The sequence below is a fragment of the Eretmochelys imbricata genome, chromosome 9 (assembly GCF_965152235.1).
Source record: "Eretmochelys imbricata isolate rEreImb1 chromosome 9, rEreImb1.hap1, whole genome shotgun sequence".
NCBI lineage: Eukaryota > Metazoa > Chordata > Testudines > Cheloniidae > Eretmochelys > Eretmochelys imbricata.
In genome coordinates, this window is record NC_135580.1 from 50,524,403 (window position 1) to 50,540,962 (window position 16,560).

Sequence of the window (16,560 nt, forward strand, 5' to 3'; positions counted from 1 at the left end):
CTGCACATGCTCAGGAGCTGATTGGCTGGGCCGAGGCCGGTGCGGCGTGTGGGATGGGGTGGGCTGGATGGTGGGGGAGAAAGCGGGGGTGTTCAGAGATCAATAGGGCTAAAGTTAGTACTTAGGAGGCAGCGTGGTCTACTGTGAAATGGGAACAGCAGGGCTGGTCGCCCCCAAAGGGGGCCAAGCACAGGACAGTGCCTATGAGGAGAAATCTCCATAAGATTCCCTTTAGCCCATTGGATTGAGGGAGCTGGGTTTGCGCCCCACTGAAGCAGCTTGGGGGGCCAAGCCCCTCAAACCATCCCCATCCCTGGGACCCACACAAGCCCGAGAGAGCTGCTGCTCAGGAGGCCTCTGGGCTAGGTCCTGTGCCCTCTACTGCTCTCCCAGAGCTACCCCAGCTAGCGCTGCCCCCTGAAAATGGGGGTTCCTGGTGCATAGGGGCTCCAGCACAGTGTTATAGCCTGAGATGGTGCCTTCCCTGGCCCTACCTCTCTGGCTGCCGCCCCAGCATGGATCCCTCTGGGGCTGGGGACAGTGAAAGGGGTCTGGGGTAGAGGAATGACTGAGCATAGAATATGTAATTCTGACCTCAGCAGACTGGATCGGAAGGCTATTCTTCCCACAATCGCCCATGCAGGCCAACAGGAGAACAGGCACAGATTACAGGTATTACAGAATAAGACACACTTATTGTTTTATGTTTGTTGATCAAACTAGCCCTGCTGGAGAGCTGCTATGGGAAGGCTATTTCTGGTGCAAATGTTGACCTTATTGCCTGACTTATAGGGATCCGGGCTGGGCTCTGATCTATCAATCAAGCACTAATGAGCTATGTATGACTTCAGGAAAGCTCATGAACAGGCAGAGGTGCAATGCAAGTCGATCGCACCAGCTAGTGATTCCCTTAGTTTGGCTTCTTTCATCAGAGTAATTAATTCATGACTTACAAGAATCCTAGGGCAGATCTCAGCCCTGTGGAAGGGCATTTTAATCCCTCCCCTTGCTGCTTCTCTCTCTGACCACAGAGTCACTGTGACTTGAGTGGAGTTTCGCCTGATTTAGACCAATGTGAGGAGAGACTCAGGCCCTGGGGGCTATTTTGATACATCTGACTGCAGGCTCTGGTATTTTTAATGAGCTTTGCACACATGGCCTCCCACGCAGCGTGAGGGAAACACAGTCCTTTTGAACAAAACTGTCTAACACCTGCGCTGAGTGGGTTAGAGATAAGGGGCATGTTTTAATTGTTTCACTCCAGTCCCTTTGCACCATGCTGGTTGGAATTGCCATTCGCTCCCCCGTTACAGCCTGTTGCACGCCTGGAGCGATGTAGCAGGGTCTTAGTGTGACTGAAAATCAGATTCCCAGAGTTTATTTATCTAAAATGTCGTCATCATCTGTGCGGTCTGAAGTAGGAAGCACCTGTTATTTGTCATCTTCCTCTGTTTGGGCTCTTGCCTCCTGAGTCTTCTAAGGATCTTTGTTCCAATCCCCTCCCTGGAGCCACGCTAGCAGCTACAAGGAATGATTTGGAGCCTTTCTTGCTGTAATTTATACAAGTGAATGAAAATGCACCTTGCTTTGTCAAGGCGTCTTTCTCCACCTGATGTTTCCCAGCTGGTGCGGAAGCTGCCCCGCTTTTGCTTTGAAAATGACACCTGCACAGCAAGCGTCGGCACTTGGCTGGCTTCCCCCCTCCCCCCCCCCCACACTGTCAAGCAGTGCGGAACAGCTCATGCAGTCTTGCAGGGGCAGTTTACAGCTGGTTTGCAATTCCCAGGCATGTCCATCTCCAGCGCTGGCAGGCTGAGCGATTGCTCATGGCCTTTTCCAGCTGACTTCCCCCTGCAATATGGAGGGCCTGGCACATTTAGGGAGGTTCTCTTGGGTGCAGCATTGCAAGAGAGGATGCAGAGGCCCAGGCTGTATAGACAGCATTGGCTACCACTCTGCATGGCTCTTTTCTGGGACTCCTATGGGAGCCACCCAGCCATTTGCTGGCTCCTGCTGCAGCTACTCAATGGGCGATGAAAGGATTCCCCGGTGGAGTTAATACAGATCAAAATTCTGTTCGCTCCCAACCACCTAGAGGCCAACCTGGAACTTGGCCTGGTATGCTGGCGATTGATGCACCAAGGTGCAATTACTGCCCAGTCTATCGTTCCCCACCTCTAAACCTGTGTAGGGTCCCTTCTGCGAGTCACCCGTAGGGGAGGAGCAGGCAGCACCCCCTGTCTGGGGGATTGTCCCATGGAAAGTCCTGCAGGCCTGGCTTTATCACCACCTCATCCTGTGGCGCTTTGACAGCCCTGCCAGTGTAAAGTGTCTGCACTTTGGGACAGCAAAGGCTCAGTCAGCTGAGGGAGAACAGGCCTGGCCGTGCTCAGACGTGCCCTCTTCTTGTTCCTGGGCTTTCCCAGCTCCTCAGGCTGTTCTGAGAACATGGAGGCAGACAGGGCCAGGATGCAGCCAACCCCAGGGCTGGATGGCACAGACACCTGGCAGGATCTGCTAACTCACCGGGTCGCAGATTTCCACACCAGAACAGCCTGGACTCAGCCGCGGGAGAGCTGGCTTCTATTCCCAGCTTTGCTTCTGACCTGCTGTGGGACCTTGGGCTGGTCACTAATTCTCTCTGGGGTTTGGTTCCCAGTAGGTAAAATAGGGCTAGTTATCCTTCCCTACCTCACCGGGCTGCTGTGAGGCGGAGTCTAGGAACTCGTGTGATTACTCCACGAGAGTCAACACTCCCATTGGAGTAAATAGATTGCTGTGGTTCTAGCTGGGGGACTGGGCTAGAACTTCTGTGGCCCAGATTCAGCCGCGCACCTCAGCCCACACTGTTGAAGTCCTCTCAGAGAGCCAGGGACTGCAGGATTTGCCCCCGTGTGTCCCCTGACAGAGCCATGACTGAGAGAGAGGCTGTGGTAGGGCAGTGCAGCTAGGAGTTAGCTAAGTGATATGCTTCATGGCGAAAGAACTTTCCATTATCAGCAATCAAGTCAAGGCTGAAAATGGAGAGGGCAGAAGGATGCCTTGAGACGTGACGAATAGCAAAGAATCATTGGCAGGAGAAACGCATTGTCCTGACTGAAAATGCCAGCGCATTCCTGGTCCTGGTCAGAAGCCACCATCCAAGGCCTCCCCCAGAACTGTATTGTACATAGCATCTTATTGCTTCGACATCATGCAAAAATATGGATCCCAGTTTCTTATTGAACACCATAGTCTAGTTCCCCAACCATATGAACAATGCCATTGAGATTGGAGCAACAAGTACAAGCAAACTCCTCCATGTCAGGAGTGCTAACAGTACCAGGCCAGGATTTCCCAAGGGATTTGAAGACATGATTCCCATTAGTGTCTCACTGAACTTCCCAAGCCACCTTTGAAAGTCCCACCCTTTCTTAGGGCATGGCTACACTTGCAGATGTAGCGCGCTTTGAGTTAAACCCGCCTTTGGAGAGCGCAGCAGGGAAAGCGCTGCAGTCTGTCCACACTGACAGCTGCAAGCGCGCTGGCGTGGCCACATTTGCGGTACTTGCAGCGGCATTGGGAGCAGTGCATTGTGGGCAGCTATCGCACAGAGCGCCTCTTCCCATTCTGGCGCTGTGGATTGTGGGAAGGGGGCGGGGGGGCGGGGCGTTCTGGGTCCTGTCCCAATGCCCCGTGATGCATCGGTTCACATCCCAGCAATCCCTCTGCTTCCGTTCACAATTGGCGCCATCTTTCAATGTTTTTTGTACTGCGCGCGCTGTCTTCCCTTTCGGGCTGCAGGAATGGAGCCCAAACTGCTGAGGAGTATGCTGACGAGTGTCGCCAGCACGTCATGTTTGGCAGTCGAGTTATTCCTTAAGATCCAAAGTGACAGCGAGGACTCAGACGATGATATCGACGCGAGTAATGCATATGACATGAGATTGCTTGTGGCTTTCATGGACATGCTCACCACCGTGGAACGGTGCCTTTGGGCTCGGAAAACAAACACCGAGTGGTGGGATCACATCTTCATGCAAGTCTGGGATGATGAGTAGTGGCTGCAGAACTTTTGGATGAGAAAAGGCATTTTCATGGGACTGTGTGAGGAGCTCGCCCCCACCCTGCGGCGCAAGGACACGAGATTGAGAGCTGCCCTGGCGGTGGAGAAGCAGGTGGCGATTGCAATCTGGAAGCTGGCAACTCCAGACAGCTACCGATCGGTTGCTAACCAGTTTGGAGTGGGGAAGCTGACCATTGGAATCGTGTTGATGCAAGTTTGCAGGGCCATTAATCACATCCTGCTCAGAAGAACCGTGATTCTGGGTAACATGCATGACATTGTGGCTGGCTTTGCCAAATGGGTTTCCCTAACTGCGGAGGGGTGATGGATGGGACGCATATTCCAATTCTGGCACCAGCCCACCTAGCCTCCGAGTATGTTAATCGGAAGGGGTGTTTCTCGATGGTTCTCCAGGTGCTTGTGGATCACCGTGGGCATTTCATTGACATTAACGCAGGCTGGCCCGGAAAGGTGCATGACACAAGCATCTATTGGAACACTGGCCTGTTCAGAAAGCTGCAAGCTGGGACTTTTTTCCCAGACCAGAAGATCACCATAGGGGAAGTCGAAATACCCATTGTGATCCTTGGAGATGCCGCTTACCTGTTAATGCCGTGGCTCATGAAACCCTACACAGGGAGCCTTGACAGCAGCAAGGAGCGGTTCAACAGGCTGAGCTGGTGCAGAATGACTGTGGAGCGTGCTTTTGGCCATTTAAAGGGCCACTGGCGCTCTCTGTATGGGAAGCTGGACCTGGCTGATGACAGCATCCCTGCGGTTATATCCACGTGCTGCACCCTCCATAACAGTTGTGAAGGGAAGGGTGAAAGATTCATTCAGGCATGGAACTCAGAGGTTCAACACCTGGAGGCTGAATTTGAACAGCCAGAGAGCCGGGCTATTAGAGGGGCCCAGCGCAGGGCTGCAAGGATTAGGGATGCCTTGAGGGAGCAATTTGAGGCTGAAAGCCACCAGTAATGTCTGGTGCCCTGAACGGGAGTGAAGTGCAGTGGTTCCAATGTTAGTAGGAATCTGTGTTTGCTATGTATGATACACTGACTTGCAGTGCCTGTTTCTTTCCTGGGCTACGGTATCTTTTACTTTATGCAATAATAAAGAATGTTTTCAAAGCAAAAAAATCCATTTAATGAAAAGAAAATGCATTTATTGAAAAGAAACACAACTGCTTGGGAAACAGACAGGGCAAGGGGGTGGGGTGGGGAACGGTGCAACCACAGATTTGCATGTGTCCTGTTATCATACTCAGCTTTCCTCTTTGGAGTGCTGTGCAATGAGTGCTGCACTTCAGGATGGCTATACTGCATGGTGGTGGGGGTTGAGTGCAGTGGGTAAGAGTCGTAGTTTTCAGGGCTGGGTGGTGAAGCTACAGGTGTTGGAGGCAGCTGGTGGGGGTAAGAACCCGGATGTTGGGGAAAGTGGGCTGGAGGTGACATGGGGGCACAAGGGAAAGCGTTTTGGGACAAGGGCTGCGGGGCAGGGGGGCGCGCGGTAGTGCTCCGCCTGCATGGCTACGAGCGCCTGGATTGAGTCCGCTTGGAGCTCCATGATGCTTATCAGCCGCTCTGTGCTTTGGCGCCAGCGATCTGCAATCTGCTGGCGGACCCTCCTTTCACTCTCCTACCACTCCCGCACTTTTTGATTTTTCATAAAGGGATTACTGCATGACTTCATGCAGCATATCCTCTTTGCTTCTACGTGGCCTCTTCCTGGTTCTTTACAGCCTCTTGGCTGGTGATAACACGGACGGCTGAGATCTCAAGGTTGCATCTGTAAAGGAAAAATGCAACACTTAACAGAGGCAGCATTGTTCACACCAGACAGAGCAATGATTTCCCCCGTACTTAAGGAGGGCAAGCACAGTCTACACAATTGCATAATTTGCCCGTCCCAAAGCGAGCGCACATAACCCACAGGAGCCCCAACATGCTGAGTCAGCACACGGTCAAGGGGGACTGATTGTTTCACGGCTGTACTGCCCTCTGGGTTTCTGCGCCTTGGGGAGAGCCAACAGCTGCAGGGGGCCCCTATACTGAACACCGTCCCTACATTTTCCACAGGAGTTTGTCCTGGAAGATATCTCGCTGCTGAGGGTGACCTGGGAAGCAAGGGAGGGTCTTCTACTAGAATTCGGCTTCCACCTTGGCCCATATGCAGCTTGCTTGTGTGCAGCAATGGTCCCCCCACCCCACATGGCACAATGGCGTGGCCGTTAGCCTGACTGGGACAAGGAACAGAGCGGGTCTCCCGAGAAACCTGCGCAAGCGCATTGCCCAAGTTCTGGATGAGACCTTTGAAGAGATCGCTGAGGCCAATTACCATGATGTGAGAGAGAGCGCACCAACACCCTATTCCGCATCTAGGCATGCATGCAGCCCTAACCCTCCTCGCCCCAAGATCCCACACCGAATATCTTCCTTCCCAAAATAAAAGCCGCTTACCAGGAACCTCCTCTGGTGTTTGTCCTTCCCCAAGCACCAACCACCGTGACTGGCTACCTTCCTCCTGGCTTGAGAACAGCTCCTGGCTGCATGCATCTAGGGATGCTGGGGTGTCTTCCTCCGCCTCAGCACCCTCACTCCCGCTTTGCTGCTCCTCCTCCTCCTGCCTTGTTGCACTGGGCTCTGAAGTGTCCACGGTGATACTTGGCGTGGAGGTGGGGTCCCCCCGAAGTATCGCGTCCAGTTCTCTGTAGAAACGGCAGGTCGCAGGGGCAGCACCGGAGTGGCTGTTTGCCTCGCGGGCTTTGCAGTAGGCATTCCGCAGCTCCTCCACTTTAACCCTGCACTGCAGTGCGTGCAGGTCATGGCCCCTTTCCATCATGTCCCTTGATATCTGCCCGAAGGTATCGTAATTCCTACGGCTGGAGCGCAGCTCAGATTGGACAGCTTCCTCTCCGCAAACACTGATGAGGTCCAGCACCTCGCCATTAAGAACATAAGATTGGCTATACTGGGTCAGACCAAAGGTCCACCCAGCTCAGTATCCTGTCTTCTGACAGTGGCCAATGCCAGGTGCCCCAGAGGGAGTGAACCTAACAGGTAATGATCTAGTGATCTCTCTCCTGCCATCCATCTCCACCCTCTGACAAACAGAGGCTAGGGACACCATTCCTTACCCATCCTGGCTAATACCCATTAATGGACTTAACCTCCATGAATTTATCCAGTTCTCTTTTAAACCTTGTTATAGTCCTAGTCTTCACAACCTCCTCAGGCAAGGAGTTCCACAGGTTGACTGTGCACTGAGTGAAGAACTTCCTTTTATTTGTTTTAAACCTGCTTCCCATTAATTTCATTTGGTGGCCCCTAGTTCTTATATTATGGGAACAAGTAAATAACTTTTCCTTATTCACTTTCTCCACACCACTCATGATTTTATATACCTCTCTCATATCCCCCCTTAGTCTCCTCTTTTCCAAGCAGAAAAGTCCGTTCCTCTTTAATCTCGCCTCATATGGGGCCCGTTCCAAACCCCTAATCATTTTAGCTGCCCTTTTCTGAACCTTTTCTAATGCCAGTATATCTTTTTTGAGATGGGGGCCACAGCTGTATGCAGTATTCAAGATGTGGGCGTACCATGGATTTATATAAGGGTAATAAGATAGTCTCCCTCTTATTCTCTATCCCTTTTTTAATGATTCCTAACATCCCGTTTGCTTTTTTGACTACTGCTGCACGCTGCATGGACGTCTTCAGAGAACTATCCATGATGACTCCAAGATCTTTTTCCTGATTAGTTGTAGCTAAATTAGCCCCCATCACATTGTATGTATAGTTGGGGTTATTTTTTCCAATGTGCATTACTTTACATTTATCCACATTACATTTCATTTGCCATTTTGTTGCCCAATCACTTAGTTTTGTGAGATCTTTTTGAAGGTCTTCACAGTCTGCTTTAGTCTCAACTATCTTGAGCAGTTTATTATCATCTGCAAACTTTGCCACCTCGCTGGGGATCACCTGGCGCGTGGAGGCATGGTCATCTGGAAAGGTTCGCCGAGAGGATTCCACGCCTGGCTGAGCAAACAGGAAGGGGATTTTCAAAATTCCCAGAGAATTTAAAGGGTGGGTCTGACGGTTGGTCACCTGAGGGCAGGGCAGTAGAGTTCAAAGTAATGACCAGAGTGGCTAGGACAGGCACTGTGGGACACCTCTGGAGGCCGATCAGAGCGCATAATAGACCAGGGCATCCACAATGGTGCCGTGGCGCTCCAGCGGGGCGCACCAAATGTTATTCCACTCGCCGAGGTGGAGTACCAGGAGCGGGCCAGCTGCGGAGTCAGAGCGCTCCCCGTGCCTTGCCAGTGTGGACGGGTAGTGAGCTAGTGCGCCTGGGGCTCCTTTTAATGCGCTGTAACTCGCAAGTGTAGCCAAGCCCTTAATGATCAGTTTGGTTTGCCTGTCTTCTAGCAATGGCAACAAAACTGGAACATCTAATGACAGAGGCCAGGCCAGGACTCCTTGATAATGACAAGCTGTCGAAGATCAGACTGCTCCTTTAACAGCCTCTTTTATTGCCCGCTATGCTGATAAACAGAGCTTGGCATTTCCTCAGCCTGCTGCTGTGCTAGTCATCAGCTCCCTTGGCCCCTGGAGTGTGCATGCCACCCCTCCCCCACAGTTGGCATGTGGGACGAGCGATTTCCCATACCCATTGCTTTCCTCCGCTGGAAGCAGGAGACAGTTACACCCGCATCAAACACCTGCAGCCTGCCTAGGACCGTTCCACCCACCGTGGCCATGGATTATGGTGTTGCACCTGGAATTGTGTCATGAAGTTCCCAGTTACTCAAATCCATGAATCTTTGTGGCGGCATGAAGCATGCACCCCTTTGTGTGTTGCTGGGGAGCACGGTGTGCTGGGTGTTTTGTCCAGCTGAAGAGCTGCAGCGCTGCTTTTGACTGTAATTTGTGACTGAAGGAAGGCCAGATGGCTGTGAGATTGACATTTCGCACTTTGGCAGCACCAAATCCTGAGCACAGTGCTTAGGGAAGGCCTCTAACCGCTCCAAGCCTGGCTGTAAGGGGGTCCAGGTTTCTGCATCACCACCATCCAGCAACATAGGCTTGACAGGTCCTGAACTTTGCCTCAGCGCAGAAACATTTTTACTACCCACCCCATAAAAAACCCTGCCACTTACGTGACACTGGCAGGCCATCACCTTCTTCACTCTGCTTGCGTGTACGATCCTCGCCCCACAGCACTCGTTCTGTCTTGTCTGTTTGGAGTGTGAGCTCTTCGGGGTACGTACAGCGCCTGGCGTGATGGAACCCACCTGGGGCTGTCAGATACTGCCGCAGTACTTGCAGTGGTAATGAGTTGCTGTATCAGAGCATTAAAACACCCATCATAGTCCAGGGCCTGAGGGCTCCCTTCATACACACAGATGTGGCTGGTGCACATGGCACATCACTGCTCCAGTGGGGGCCGGTATCTCTGAGCATGGATCCCCCACGGCAGTGTAGGCAGTGCTCAGACTGACCCCCCCCTTCCCCCCAGGTTCTACTTCAGGGAGCAGCTGGGGCTTCCTGGGTGCCCTTCCAGGGAAGCTTCCCCTGTAGGTGCCCTAAATGCACACATGCTCTAGACCCCACACCCTTCTTGTACCCTCAGGGGGTGGGGAGGTTGCATTTGCCTTGCACCCCTGCCCCGCTCTGCGGGAGGCTTTGTGCTGCCGGGGGCTGTGCAGCCAGGCCTAGGAGCCAGTCTGGATCTGGGAGGGAGAGGAAATGAAGCTGGACACTCGAGCAGAGACCTGCTCAGCTGTCAGCATTGGCCTGCTCAGGTGGCCATGGTCTGCGTGCAGGACTTGCCTGGTATGAGGTTCTCTGCAGAAGAGGGGCTTGCCTGCAGGATCCCAGCAGTACCACACCTGGGTGGTCACTAGGGGATAGCATAAGTCAAGCAGCCCCAGCTGGCGGGATGGATGGAGACTCAGAGAAGCTGGCTGTAATTGTGGAATAACCAACCTGCAGCAGCTGGACAAAGACGGGCAGTCTCCAGGGCCCTGGCACTAGCCCGTGGCCAGTGCTGACGGCAATCAGGGCCACGTGATGCTGGGCTCTGGGGTTCCAGGCAAGGGCACAGGTGCATGTGGAGACTGTGTGGAGGGGTGAGTTGCTGGTTTGGGGACAGGGCTGGATGTACGGGTGTCTGAGGTGGGCTTTTTGCAGGGAGAGCAGCCTGCCTGCTGCTCCTCCATTCCTGTCCAAGGGACGCATCCCAGGAGCAACAGCCAGCCCTCCCCAGGCCCACCTTTCCCAACCCCTGAGCATTGACCCAAGCTAAACAGCCAGTGTTAGAATCCACATGGGCCAGCTGCGAGGGAGGGAAGCGGCACACACTTTGCCAGTGTTGTGAGCTATTTGTTAGATAACAATAGGAGTTGGGGGACCAGCATTTTCATCCTGGCTCTGAAGGGGAATGTGCTGTGCAGTCAGGGCAGCTCAGGACACATGGCATTTCAGATGCTCAGCATGGTGTGCATGAGACTTACGCTTTTCCTTTTGCAGGTTCTATTTTCACCTCTGCATCAGCTGAGGTCGTGCAGTTGCTCTTACCTTATTTATAAAATGGAAGCTGTGGTTAGACTGCCTTGGAGGGTACATGTCTGAAGCCTTGACCAATGATCTGGGCTAGGAATTGCACTGAAATATAAAGAAAAGGAGTACTTGTGGCACCTTAGAGACTAACAAATATATTAGAGCATAAGCTTTCGTGAGCTACAGCTGTCTGAAGGTGAAGCCCCCAACTAAAACCTCTCCAACGCATCAACAAGGATCTACAACCTATCCTGAAGGACCAACCCATCACTCTCACAGACCTTGGGAGACAGGCCAGTCCTTGCTTACAGACAGCCCCCCAACCTGAAGCAAATACTCACCAGCAACCACACACCACACAACAAAAACACTAACCCAGTTGTCCTGTGTTGTCCTGGCAACAAAGCCTGTTGCCAACTGTGTCCACATATCTATTCAGGGGACACTGTCATAGGGCCTAATCCCATCAGCCACACCATCAGAGGCTCGTTCACCTGCACATCTACCAATGTGATATATGCCATCATGTGCCAGAAATGCCCCTCTGCCATGTACATTGGCCAAACTGGACAGTCTCTACGTAAAAGAATAAATGGATACAAATCAGACATCAAGAATTATAACATTCAAAAACCAGTCAGAGAACACTTCAATCTCTTTGGTCGCTCGATTACAGACCTAAAAGTGGCAATTCTTCAACAAAAAAACTGACTCCAAGAAGAGATTGCTGAATTGGAATTAATTTGCAAACTGGATACAATTAACTTAGGCTTGAATAGAGACTGGGAGTGGATGGGTCATTACACAAAGTAAAACTATTTCCCCTTGTTTATTTCCCCTCCTACTGTTCTTGTCAACTGCTGGAAATGGCCTACCTTGATTATCACTACAAAAGGTTCTCAACACCCCCCCCCCCCCCCCGCTGGTAATAGCTCACCTTACCTGATCACTCTTGTTACCACGGTATGTATCTGATGAAGTGAGCTGTAGCTCACGAAAGCTCATGCTCAAATAAATTGGTTAGTCTCTAAGGTGCCACAAGTACTCCTTTTCTTTTTGCGAATACAGACTAACACGGCTGTTACTCTGAAACCAGTCTGTATGGTAACACCCATTGTTTCATGTTCTCTGTGTATATAAAATCTCCCCACTATATTTTCCACTGTATGCATCCGATGAAGTGAGCTGTAGCTCACGAAAGCTCATGCTCAAATAAATTTGTTTGTCTCTAAGGTGCCACAAGTCCTCCTTTTCTTTTTACGGATACAGACTAACACGGCTGCTACTCTGAAAACTGAAATATAAACAGCTGAGAGGTGAGGCTGGAACCTTCCCAGCTTAGTGCATGGTCACCTCACCTAAAGGCAATTTGGAGAGTCTCTCCCATACCACAGTGACCAACTTTGCAACTTAGTGGAACGAAACTCAAGTGTACCTGAGCCCTCTGCTCCTGTACTATGCCCCTGTCTCTGAGGGCCAGGGTTTGTAATCCCAAGCCACACTGATACATGTAAAGCATTTCCTCCTGACTAATCGTGGGGCATCCAGAATGCCAAAGGGATTAATAATTTACCACTGGTTGCAGAGCTGCCTCCTGTCACAAGCCTTGCAAATGCATGAACATGGTATGAGGACCTTGCATAGTTTTTTACCTTAGAGCTGTCTGAGGCAAATTCAGAGATTTCAGCAGCCTTGACAAATATCAGCTGTTTTCTCAGAAAAATGCAAGCATTGTGTGGGCTAGGTTGAATTTCCTGTGCCATGGACTGCCATCAGCCTTAAATATGAATGAGGAAACATACTTCCTAGCCTATTTTATACACAGAAGGATCCACCTGTGAGTGCTCTTATCCAGCTAGTATAAAGTGGGTCAGTCTGGCAATTACACGTGGCCGAACTCCCCCAATCTCTCCAGGCCTTTGCAGAGATGCCTGGAGAAAGAAACGCTCGGTCAAACTGCATGGTAGATAAAAGGAAATACTTTTCCCCACATAAGAAGCCTGGGGAACTAATTGCCACAAGATCTGAAGAGCTAAGCAGGACTCAAGAAAAAGGATCATCCATTTATATGGATGAGGGGATGTCTATAGTTACATTAGACAGGGTTTTAAAAAAATGAGGCCAGGATACACCAAGCTCTGCAGAGTGGGGGAAGGAGGACTGGTCACGCCATAATTGCTCAGTGGGGGTTCTTGCCACTTCCTCTGAAGTGCTAATCACGGTCTGAGACAGGAGCTAGCTCTGATCCAGCCTCTGAGAACTTGCTTCCTCCAATCTCACTATCGGACTAACAAGGATAATGTCACTGTTCATTTGTCGATGATTGTATTTGAATGCAGGTGTTAAGTGACCCAAGCGGCTGGCACAGGCTTCAGGTAGACAAATATGTAGATTTGGCTGATCTATGTCTGTATGGAAAATCATCAGTGACAGCCTAAACCAGCCTGTGGCTTCAGTGGAAGACGCTACATGCTGACACGCCTGAAAATCAGGCCATGTAAGAGCTACCGAAGGATTAAGGCCCTGATCCTACAAACACTTACCCACATGCTTAATTTCACACACATGAGTAGCCTCACTGAACTCACTTGGCCAGATTCTCATTTATACTAAGGCCCCTTGCTGGCAGTAGGAAAGGGCCTTAAAATGAGTAAATTACACTTACACCCAGTGAGCAGCCTTAGTGTAAATAGGAATAAGGCCGAATGAGAGTGCCTGTGTGTGTTTGTGACACCTAACTTTAGGTACCTGTCTTTGATGCTATTGGCTTGCGGCAGTATGGTCTAGTGGACAGAGCGCTTAATGGGGACTCAGGAGACTTGGGTTTTAGATCTGGCTCTGCCACTGGCCTGCTGGGTGACCTTGGGCAAGTCACTTCCCCTTCTGTGCCTCAGTTTCCCCACCTGTAAAATGTAGCTAACACTGCTGACCTCCTTTGTAAAGCACTTTGAGATTTCCTGCTGCCAAGCACTATGCCGGGGTCTATATTTAATCTTTTATGTTCATGTAATTAAAAAGACAAATGCGAGTTGAATGATACAAAGAACTTTAAATGGCAAGAACAAAGAAAAAGGAGGAAGTGTCAGCTGAGTTGCATTAAGTGCATTAAAATCAGCATTAAGTCCCTCTGTGGGCCTGACTCTGCATGAGTGCCCCATTGGGGGGTCTGTCCCCTCACGCACAGTGCTTGGCCAGATTAGGCCCCACAAAGAAGCCCATCGTTAAGTTGTCATCTTGAGTTCTTTAAAAAACAAATCAAACCCAAGTTTTAACTGAAACTTCTTGGCAGTTCTTCCTGGACAGCAGTTTTCCATTTTGTAACTTGTCTTGTAGGGGAACTGGGAGGATGCTAATTGCATTGTCCTAAGAATAGGAGTCCCTTTTTTCTTTTTCTTTTTTTGTGTGGCTATAGACACCAAATGGAGCTTGCTGCATTCGGGGAGATTTTCCATTGCTCAGTCTGTTTGAATATTTTTACCTCCAGGGTTTCTAAAGCGACACTCTTGAGCAGTTCTTTCTTCAAGTGCTTCCCTTCTAGCAGATCAGGTTTTGCTGTCTGGCATTTAGGCAGGCAGTTATTTCCTTGAGCCATAATAATATTCAAAGGGGATCCCAGCAGCAGCTGTGCAGCACCGCCTTGCCAGGAATCATTAAAACAAAACCTTTCTGCACAAAGGAGGGGTGTAATTAAATAGATGGGCTCACACCCACCCCACCCACACCCTTGTGTGCTAACTGCAAGCTAGCAGCAGCGTAGACACTAAAGCACTCAGGTGCACAAAGCCGTGTCTTTGCCTTGTTCCCATTTGATTCCCTCTCTGATCCCTCTGGAGAGGGAAATTCCTCTACCGAAGATTCCTACCACCCCCAGCTGAAAACAAACAAAAAGAAACAATCTCAAGAGGGCTGGGCAAAAGATACAAAGCTCTCCAAGGCGGTGGGACTCCTCCTCTTGACAACTGACTTCTCCTTTAAATGTCTGCAAAGGCAGGCTCCAGCTAGAGTTGCTTTTGTGGCTGCTGGGGGAAAGTCTCCTTCGGGTTAGGGCACTGGCCTCTCCGAGGCTCACCGGCCACATGTGCCAGCTGACACAGGCAGTTCCTACGCTTCCTCTTTTCTGAGCCTCCCACCTCTGTGCTGATTTTTGTGCTTCCTTCTGGAAACCTTTCCTCTACCTAATGCCAGCTAAGAGGCCAGGCGGAGACAGGGATCAGCCGGCACGTGTGGCCGGGAGGAGAAGCAAAGCGGAAGGGCAGGCTGCGTGGCCAGCTCTCAGAGGAGCAGTTGAAGCTGTGAGGCTCCTACAGTGAAAGCCTTGGCAGAGTCCGGCTCCTGGAAGTGCTCAGGGGGACGGGGGTGGGGGAAAGGAGGGAGGGTGTTTACATCCAGGATGAGGAGGTCTCCAGAAGTGGTTGTCATGTGAGCTGGCTATGAGAAATTGGAGTGGATTCCTGAGCAGAGTGCCACCTGCCAGGGGTCTGAAGACAGGAGGGCAGGAGTGTTCTTGTGCATGGAGCCAGTGAAGAAGGCCCCCTGATGTCTGCTTTGCTGGTGGTCTGGGCTGTGCTCCTGCACTTGGGGCTCCCCAGCTACCTGGCCAGCGGAGGGACGTCATGGCGACATTGCACAGGTAGGAGCAGCTTGTCTTGGGAGTTAGTACAAGTTGTTTGATAAGCAATGATTAGCCATCTTGCTGGTGGGGGTGGGTGGGGAGCTGGGTGTGGAGGAGCTTGCAATCAACCTCTGCGCTCAACGCTGCCCTTCCAAATCTGGGAGATCATCACAAACGTGCCAAACATCCCTCCTCTGGAAGAGCCACAGCTGCAGTCCAGGGACCCTGATGTGGAACTACACCCAGCATGGCTCTGCCATTGACAATATCCTCCGGCGCTCACCCTTCAGTGCTGACTCTGACTTAGGGCCGAATGAAGCTGGCGGACGTGCCGGATATTTTGGGTCTGCCATGAGTCCTGTTTGCCCGGGAACTTGATCCAACGAAGTGTCCTAATCCGCGCTCAGAAGCACAGCTGTGTTTGTTTCCTTCTCCCTCGAGGATCTTGTGCTGCCTTCTCTGGACGGTTTGCTCTGCTTTAGTTTGGCTTCCAGTCACAACGATCGGAACCTCAAGTCAATGGCTCTTGCAGTTTTTGCAGAAACAAATCCCCATGCTGTAACCTGTGGATGGAAATTTGTAAAAGCAGGTGGGGCATCTGACTGAGCCAGAGCTAAGTGAACTGCTGGGTCTGCTTGTGGGCTTTTGGCTCTGCAATTTATTAAAGATGACCTGATTTATCTGCTAACGAGCTGGCTTTGGCACCATACCAAGTATTGTGATGAATAGCATGTGCCCTGCCATTCATCCAATGACCTCAGCTAAAAATAAGGGAGGAAATCAGGCAATCCAGGCCTGGAGTATTACAGCTGCCGTTGGCTGGGGGCTGCAGAAGATGTGGCCAATAATTACACGGATTTAATCTGCCAGGATAGGCTGTTATCGCCATGGCCTATATTGCTGTAGGAGAGTGTGTGAGGGTTGTAAGCAAAGGACTGAGGCAACTGCCAGCCTCCTGGATTTGCTGGTGTAAAAGGAGAGTAGGGCTATTGATGGTGACTAGGGCTTTGTTTGGGCCAGCTAGAGCCATTTCAGAACCCAGTCCAAATGTCCTCCATCCTGAACTGTCATCATAGCAACTGACCTGGGTGCTCATCTGGCCCTCTGAGCATCGCCATCATTAATGGGACTTGATCCTTGCAGACCCTGCCTCCTGGGAGGGTATGTGTGTGGGGTGTTTGGTCCCCATTTAGTAGGCTGGGAACCACAACACAGGGCGGATGATATCACTTGGCAAGATCACCCGGGAAGTCCGTGGCTGAGGCGAGAATGAAAGCTGGGTCTCCCTAGGCTCTAGCCCTTTGCCCATCTTTCCAGTAGGGGCTAGTTCCAGTTCCTCC

At 51.2% G+C, this 16,560-nt stretch overlaps 1 protein-coding gene across 1 annotated transcript in view; it reads left to right on the top strand.

Moving 5' to 3' along the window:
• Positions 1 to 15,144: 15,144 nt before the first annotated feature.
• The window catches only part of TSPEAR (thrombospondin type laminin G domain and EAR repeats), an 82,418-nt gene continuing 81,002 nt past the window's right edge, over positions 15,145 to 16,560 (top strand). Inside the window, exon 1 of the mRNA XM_077826996.1 lies at positions 15,145 to 15,238. Within this exon, the coding sequence (XP_077683122.1) occupies positions 15,145 to 15,238 (94 nt within the window). The remainder of the gene's footprint in view (positions 15,239 to 16,560) is intronic.